Source organism: Peromyscus eremicus, chromosome 7 (genome assembly GCF_949786415.1).
Source record: "Peromyscus eremicus chromosome 7, PerEre_H2_v1, whole genome shotgun sequence".
NCBI lineage: Eukaryota > Metazoa > Chordata > Mammalia > Rodentia > Cricetidae > Peromyscus > Peromyscus eremicus.
In genome coordinates this window covers 28,004,125-28,013,026 of record NC_081422.1, presented here as the reverse complement: position 1 = coordinate 28,013,026, position 8,902 = coordinate 28,004,125, and the positions used below count along the sequence as shown (strand labels likewise).

General features: G+C 49.8%; 1 protein-coding gene across 1 annotated transcript; it reads left to right on the top strand.

The window, feature by feature from the left end:
• Nucleotides 1-1,128: 1,128 nt before the first annotated feature.
• Nucleotides 1,129-8,566, top strand: Kcnj5 (potassium inwardly rectifying channel subfamily J member 5). The gene is made up of 2 exons (XM_059266738.1): nucleotides 1,129-2,065; nucleotides 6,528-8,566. The coding sequence occupies exons 1-2, from the start codon at nucleotides 1,129-1,131 to the stop codon at nucleotides 6,848-6,850; spliced, it is 1,260 nt and encodes a 419-aa protein (XP_059122721.1). The 3' UTR covers nucleotides 6,851-8,566.
• Nucleotides 8,567-8,902: the final 336 nt, after the last annotated feature.

Sequence of the window (8,902 nt, the reverse complement as noted above, 5' to 3'; positions counted from 1 at the left end):
GAAGGCAACAGATGGAATCTTCCAGGTGTCCACGTGTCTCTTTGAAGTGTGCCATGCCCTCTAAAGGCAGTCCTTTTGAAAGCCTCGGGGCACGAACATCTCATCCATCTCAATTTCTCCAGGACTAACTAGATCAGATTTTTCAAGGGTGCATCTACACAGTGGTTTGTCATTTTAATAAGTGCTCAGACAGCCGGCCAGACTCCCCATACAGACAGCAGGAGTGACCACTCAGTGGAGCAGACATATGCTGTCTTTCCCTTTCTATCAGCTGCTAAAGGCTCCCCAAGGAAAACGAAGAAGGGAGGCAGGGGCCTTTAAAGAACAGCACAGGCTTGGGGCCAGGTGAGGAGGAATCCAGACAGCAGCCTTCACACTCTCTTCTGGTTATTAATCTTTCCATTCTTCATGCAGCAGTGCTTTTGAACCAGTGTGTATCAGGCGATCCATGCTGTTTTTGTGTTTGGAATGCAGCAAGGAACAAATAGACACAAAACCTGCACGTGAGGACCTTGTATCCTAACAAAATATGAGACATCCACACGCGGGGATGGAGAAACTCAACGGTTAAGAGCACTTGCTGCTCTTGCAGAGAGCCTGAGTTCAGTTCCACCACTCACGTGGCAGCTCACAACTGTCTGTAACTCCATTCCCAGAGGATCCGATGCCTTTTCTGGCTCCATAGCCACCAGGCATGCACACAGTGCACATACACACACAAGCAAAACATGCACACATATTTTTTAAAACTAAATCTTTTTTAAAAGAAAGAAGTGCATTCTATACACAGTATATAATGGGGATTGCAGTCACTAACTCCAATAGGCTATTGCATTAATCCTAAGTGACAATCCATGAAACATAACAGGCATTTAATAAACTGTGGCAATTATTATGCTTCAAATTACTCTCAGGTTTCTTCAAATCTTAAACACTTCATGTGTAATTGACCCCCAGTTTTATTCATTCAACAAACTCCTGAGCATGGGTCATAGACTATGTTCTTCAGTGGCACCAGGGATACAAAGAAATCCCCCGAAGGGAACAGCCTCCAGTCCCAGGTCTGTACTAATCAGAACAGGGCACATCACTAATGATGCTATCGTTTTAATCCATTGTGTCTCAGCTATGGCTGGCAATTCCAGGAACACCATGAGCAAAGACATGGAGATAGGAGTCACTTTCCAGGACCACAAGAAGATCCCCAAGCAGGCACGGGATTACACACCAATCGCCACAGACCGCACTCGCCTGCTGGCAGAAGGCAAAAAGCCACGTCAGCGCTATATGGAAAAGAGCGGGAAGTGCAATGTGCATCACGGCAACGTTCAGGAAACCTACCGCTACCTAAGTGACCTCTTCACCACCCTGGTGGACCTCAAATGGCGCTTCAACCTTCTGGTCTTCACCATGGTCTACACTATCACATGGCTGTTCTTTGGCTTCATCTGGTGGCTCATTGCTTATGTCCGAGGTGATCTGGACCATGTGGGTGACCAAGAGTGGATTCCTTGTGTTGAAAACCTCAGTGGCTTTGTGTCTGCTTTCCTGTTCTCCATTGAGACAGAAACAACCATTGGCTATGGCTTCAGAGTCATCACTGAGAAGTGCCCGGAGGGGATCATACTCCTCCTGGTGCAGGCCATTCTGGGCTCTATCGTTAATGCCTTCATGGTGGGTTGCATGTTTGTGAAGATCAGCCAGCCAAAGAAGAGAGCAGAGACCCTCATGTTTTCCAACAATGCTGTCATCTCCATGCGGGATGAGAAGCTGTGCCTCATGTTTCGGGTAGGTGACCTCCGAAACTCCCACATCGTGGAGGCCTCCATCCGTGCCAAGCTAATCAAATCCCGGCAGACCAAAGAAGGGGAATTCATCCCCTTGAACCAGACGGACATTAATGTGGGCTTTGACACCGGTGATGACCGTCTCTTCCTGGTGTCCCCGCTCATCATCTCCCATGAGATCAATGAGAAGAGCCCTTTCTGGGAGATGTCGCGTGCTCAGCTGGAACAGGAAGAGTTTGAAGTTGTGGTCATCTTAGAAGGAATGGTAGAAGCAACAGGTAAGAAGACGTTTTCCCTCCTCAGCTACCTCATCCTCTTCCTGTTCCCTGGAGCTTAGACCACTGTGGCTCTAGAATGTACGCATTTGTGTGTAAGAATCCCCAAATGGCAGTGAAGACACCCTGTTCCATCCCCAGCATGACCCAAGGAGCAGTTACCCAAGATAGAGCACTAACAATAGCTAACACGGGCTGAACTCTCCAATTCCTAGGCGTGATTCTAGACTTTAAACATATTACAGCCCTGGGGTCCTTCCACACCTCCACAGGGAGAATTCGGGGTTTAGAAACAGAAGCACAGGGACTGGAGAGATGGCTCAGTGGTTAAGAGCATCGACTGCTCTTCCAAAGGTCCTGAGTTCAATTCCCAGCAACCACATGGTGGCTCACAACCACTTGTAATGAGATCTGGTGCCCTCTTCTGGCCTGCAGGGACACATGCAGGCAGAATACTGTATACATAATAAATAAATAAATCTTTAAAAAAAGAAAAAAGAAACAGAAGCACAGATGTGAGCAAGCACCACCAAGCCAGCAGGACCCCAGAGCCAGCCCTTACACCAACAGGTCAAAGTGCTTCCAGTCCTAAGACAGGTATGGGGTGACTGGGAAGCCTGGGCTGACTAAAAGAGATGGTATTTTAGAGTGAGACATCATGGCCCTACCAGTGGTCCTCAACCTTCCCAACGCTGTGACCCTTTAATGCAGTTCCCCATGTTGTGGTGACCCCAACCATAAAGTATTTTGTTGCTGCTTCACACATGTATGCTTGCTGCTCTTATGAATCAAAATGCAAATATCTGATATGCAGGATATCTGATGTGTGACTCCTGTAGGGGTCACCACCTACAGGTTGAGAACCACTGCTATACATGTTGTGGGCCTCATCATTAGGAGAGGATGGTGTTGTTTTTGGTTTCTGTGATAGAAAATAGAGTATCACCTAGAATACGACTTAAAGCACCTTGGAAAGGAAAAGGTTTACTCATCTTATAGGTCACGGTCCATCATGGAGGGAACTCAGGACAGGACCTCCAGCAGGGAGGAAATTAAAGCAGAAACCATGAAGGAAGGCTGCTTACTGGCTTGCTCCCTCTTGCTTGCTTAACTTGCTTTCTTATAAACAGCACAGGCCCACCTGCCTAGGGATAGTGTCACCCATGGTGGGCTGGATCCTCCCATGGCAATAATCAATCAAAATACACCCCCGAGACATTCCCACAGGCTGATCTGATGGAGGCAATTGAGAGTCCCTCTTCCCAGGTGATTCTGGTTTGTGTTGACAGTAAAGATTAAGCAGGGTAGATAGTACCCAGCATGCAGCCTTTCCTAAGTTCATGGGTATCCCAGCACAACCCATTTTTAAACAGCACCTACACTCCAGATCTGGGAGAGATGCTATCCCAGCCACCCTCTCTCAGGAGCAACCTGTCCCCTAGCTTTCCTTCTCCTGTGGCAGATCTCTCTGAGGTGACTCAGTGAGTCCAAGGTCTAAGAGGACCTGAGCTCTAGTTCAGAACCACAGGTACCAGCCTCATGGTTGGACCTCCTGCTTCTTGGGAAGGAGGGGCCACTGGTCAAATGCTGTGACTGTCTTCCTTGACCTTCCTTCTCTTTAATTCACCATTAGACTGAGCAGCAGGCTAACCCTGGTGACAATTTGTTCAAAACTCCCCCATGCTCAGAATAACACATCTTCTTCAAAACCTTACAAATAGTGTTTATGTGCTTCTCACCCCCTTTACAGATATGGAGGCTGAACCTCAAAAGTGCCAGGCAGACATTAAGTGTTCATACTTGGGGCTTTCATTTACAAGTCTCCAGCCTTTTCTGCACACCACACTGGTCCCTAAGATGTTAGAGGCTTGTTAAGGGTGACCAAATATACCTATCAGCCCTTGAGAATCTGGCTACTGGCTGGGAGACTCAGACAGCACCTCCACAAGCCTTCCCATTTCCAAGTCAGAGTCAGGCAGGACGATGGTGGGCCCTAGAGACTATGCCTAAGGCTGCCTGGCCATCTGCTGGGGGCCGGAGCCTAGCCAGGAAGCATATGGTGGCAGCTGGAGGAGCCCCTGGGGCTGAGGCCAGTCAGGAAGCAGGAAGCACATTCGTGTAGATGGGGACTCTAGGGTCACTGTGTCCTTGGTAACGGGGTCACGATAGAACACAGGATCACTTTCTGGGGAAGGAGCTCCTCTCTGAGGTCCTGGAGGAGGGATCGGGCAGAGACAAGTCTCATCTTGATGTTCTCACTGCCACAGCGTGCAGCAGGGGAGCACCCACAGACCACCCAGCAGAGGGAGTAGGTGCTGATCCCATTTGCGGGCTCCTCCTTTCATATTTTCCTGAAAGCCCTGGCCTAAACTGTCCTGTCCTAACTGCTTGGCTTCCTCACCCAAAACCTATGCTAGCTAATCTTTGTTCTCTGTCTGTGGAACCATGTGGGAGCACAAGACCACCTACTCACAAATGGCATGCATTGTTTCATTGTTATGCTCAGGGAACTCAGCCTTGGCCTGAACTCAGGCCTAGCTTGAGTTGAGCAGCATAGTTCTTCCACACCCTTCCAATGTGAGTCTGGGCATGTTGCTTGACTTGTCTGCAAATGAGGAGAGTCAATCTCATGTGCTGGTGGGAACACGAAAGGACCACATGGAGTGCCACAAGTGCAGCACAGAGCTGATCTGTGCCTTGAAAGGTAACAGGTGCAAGCAGCCAGCGTCCTGGCTACAGCATAGCCAGGACCATTTCCCAGAGGACGAACAGGAAGAACGAGGCGGAGAGTCCCACGGGACTTCTGCAGGCACTCTTACAGGAGTCCTGTGCTAGGGTCTTTTCAGAGTCCCTGGGAGCCTGCAGGCACTGGGCCTGGGCTAAACTGGTCAGTATCCAGTTCGGGTGTTCTACCTCTACTGGGCTGAACTGGCTGGGGCAGGCATCACTCTGAGTGCAAAGAGTGGGCTATATAAGCCCACCATGTATGGGATGCTTTGGGGAGCCCAGACTGGTTGTTGACAAGGCCTGGAGTGGGAGCTGGAGAAAGCTCTCCTTCAGTGCCCAGAGAGCACAAGCTAGTACTTCCTTGAGCAGAGATTAAACAAAAATTTGCTTTTCTGTGACCCTAAGCACAGAGGCTTCCTCATCCATAAACAAAACTGCCCTCCCTCTCTGGAGAGAAAGCAACACCTAAAAATAACACAGCCGTGGCGGGGCTGCAGAGACGGACGAGAGGCTTCGGAGCATCCTCAATCAGAAGCCAGGCTGGGCGTTAGTTTGCTTCTCCTTCCTGTGCATGTTTGTGTATGGATACATGTACACGTATGTCAGCATGTATGTGTTCATGAGTGCGCAGGCTTCTGTTTGTATGCTCACTCAGTACCATTTCCCGATGTTCTGAATGTCTGTCAGCAGCTCCCTGATTCGTCACTCTGAACGTACCTTGTTCAAAGCCTTGTCCTGCCTCCTTCCCAGTCTCAGCCTTCTAAATGCTGCTCTCAAGAACTGTGTCCTTGTCTCCAACTGTTTCGTGTCCCCCTTTAGCATCTAGAAATGTACTCCAGAATCTCGACAGGCCATTTGTCTTTTTCTTCCCTATTGTGGTTTGAGCTCCTCCACAACAAGGACCATCTTATAGTCAGCTTTACCTTCCAGATCCTTGGCACAAAGTAGATGTTCAAGAGGCGCTTGAAAAAAAATGATTGGATGAACAGATGGTTGGATAGATGGATAATTGGAGGAATGGATGGTGTCTTAGTTACTTTTCTCTTGCTGTGAAGACACACCATGACCAAGGCAACTCATAAAAGAAAGCATTTCATTGGATTGCTTGCTTGCAGCTTCAGAGGGTTAGTCCATTTCCATCATGGCAGGGAGCACGGCGGCAGCAGGCAGGCAGGCATGGTGCTGGAGCTGGAGCTGAGAACTCACATCTTATCCACAGGCAGCAGGCAGGGGTGGGGAGAGAGAGAGACAGAGACAGAGAGACACAGAGAGAGACAGAGACACAGAGACAGAGACACAGAGTGACACAGAGAGACAGAGACAGAGAGAGAGACAGAGACAGAGAGAGACAAACAGACAGAAAGAGACTGGTGCCTGATACAGGCTTTTGAAACCTCAATTCCAACCCCCAGAAACACAACCTTCCAACAAAGCCACACCTCCTAATCCTTTCCAAACAGACTACCAAACAAGCCAAACATTCAAATATATGAGCTTATGGGGGCCATTCTCATTGAAGGCACCATAGATGAATAGATGATTTAATGGCTGGAGATGGGTGTGACTGAGTAGATGGACAGACAGATAATGAATGGATAGTTACATGAATAGATGACTAGATGGATAGATGGATGTGGAGGTGAGTGGGTGGGTGGGTGGATGGATGGATGGATGGATGGATGGACGGATGGATCAATAAATGGTTGCATCTTAATGCATGTGGTTTCTGTTTTCCTAGGCATGACTTGCCAAGCACGAAGCTCTTACATGGACACAGAGGTGCTCTGGGGTCACCGATTTACACCAGTCCTCACCTTGGAAAAAGGCTTTTATGAGGTGGACTACAACACCTTCCACGACACCTATGAGACCAACACACCCAGCTGCTGTGCCAAGGAGCTGGCAGAAATGAAGCGGAATGGGCGGCTCCTGCAGTACCTTCCCAGCCCTCCCTTGCTTGGGGGGTGTGCTGAGGCTGGGAGAGATGCGGAGGCTGAGCAGGATGAAGGGGATGAACCCAATGGACTGAGTGTGTCCCGGGCAACCAGGGGCTCAATGTGAAGTCTGCGTTCTACCCAGAGCCTCTTCTTACCAGACACCGAGGAGCCTGGGCGGCCAGAGAGGCCAATTAGTTGAGCAAGCTTTGTGGGGCCCCAGGAGCACGGGAGCTCTATGGAGAGGAACAGTGCATTGAGCCCTCATGCCTCCTCTTCGGGGCCTCTGAGCAAGTGGCCTTGCCTAGCCTTCATAGGCAGTGCTTTCTAGGCCTCAGTGAGTGGGAGCATTAGCTAAGGCTGTAGCCAGGATGGGGTTCCCAGAGAGAGAGAGAGTTCTAGGGTTCCATCTACCCTCTCTCTGATTACCGGCACCTGTTCACTTCCCTCCCAGATTTTGTCTCCTCTAGGGACTGACATCACCCCTGATTCTTACCACTGAGGCCTGTAGATTGAGGGAGCGCAATTCTGTCCATGGACGCTCAGGCCCACAGCTAGGGATGAGTTCACAGAGGCCTTCTCCCAGGCCAAAGTTTACCCAAGTCAGGGACAACGCCTTTTAGTCTGAGGCCACAGCCACTTACTAATAACTTCTTTGCAAGGCCCCTTGTTCACCTCTGTTACTTCCTAGTGTGTGTGTGTGTTTTCCTCTTCTATGTTGTGTGGACACTACGGCTTACAGGGTAATTGAGTTCATTAGCGTGACCCTGGGACACTGACAATGGACCTAGGAGCATACACAATGAATGCTGCCCTCACAACTGCCTGGGACTCCTAGGCATACCGTGCCTTGCACTTCAAAAAGGAATCCCAGCAGTTGTGCTTTTGGTAGGACTTTGTGGTCCAAGAACTTCAAAGAACCTGTGAAGTGGTCCTGAACACGTGAATTTCAGAGAGCCAGATGAACTAATTGGTACCAACACAGGGCGGCAGCTGGGAAAGGAAGCGAGGAATGTTTTAATATAGGAATTTGGTGGAGTGATGCATTTAATATAGGAGCCTGGTGGACTGATGCATCCTAGCACTTGGCAGGCTGAGGCAGAATTGTGAAGCTGAGGCCAGCCTGGGCTATATAGCCCTGTCTCCAAAACGCAAGAAAGACTAACAAACAAGAAAACGTCTGCCTCAGTTGTTGCTTGGGGGCTCCCAGGAGCAAAGTGGACTATGAAACCGAAGTGACAGGTGGCCAAGAGTGGACCAGAGTCTTACATTGGTACCGAGAGGCCTCTGGACCTCCCTCCTACAGAACAGCTCCAACATGGTGGCAGGACCTAGAAGGTAGGCCCTGAGAACAGGAGGTGAGAAAGTCCGTAGGAGAGCTAGGAAGAGAAGAGCCAAAGAGCAGAGAAGAGCCTTGAGGTCAACAGCCTTGGGACCTTCTCTCTTCCAGCCTGGAGGACTGATGGTCAGGTCAAAGAATCTTAAGTAAGAAAGATAAGCTGAGCCCGGTCTTGGAGAGATGTTGACACGCTCCCCCACACCCCCACACCCCGAGTGTCCATAGTTCTCAACCAGCCTTTGAAAAGAGAAGCACTTTCCTGCCAGGTCCTGGAGCACTTTCCCTGGGATCTACAGGGAGAAGCTAAGGTAGCCAAGGGAACAGCTTCTGGACCTCAGGCCTTTTCCCCCTCTACTGGGTTCCCAGGTCCCTGGGCTGATGAGGAGAAAGTGGCCTGAGATGAACAGTTACACTTGTTAGTGGCCCCCACATAGAAGAGGGGATCCTTTACTTGGCACCTGAACTAAATCTTGAGAAGTGGTTTAGGCAGTGAGGGATGTGTGTTTGTGTATATGTGTGTGGTATGTGATTTGTGGTATGTGTGCATATGTGTGATGTGTATGTGTGCTGTATGCACATGTCTGTGAGTGAGTGTGTGTGTGTGTGTGTGTGTGTGTGTGGTGTGGTATGGTGGGGGGGGGGGGTCCCACAGTGATAAGGTACCAGTTATGGTCTCAAGCATCTTTCTATGGTGAAGCAGGTCTAGCAGGGCATGGGAAATGAGATGCCAGCCCCACTCAGGAAAGAAAGCCAGCAGGTTCGCAGCACCCAGTAGGTAAGCTGCAATCAGGAATCTAAGGAGGGAGCCTGATGTTAAGCCTGGATGTCTGGGGTAACAGG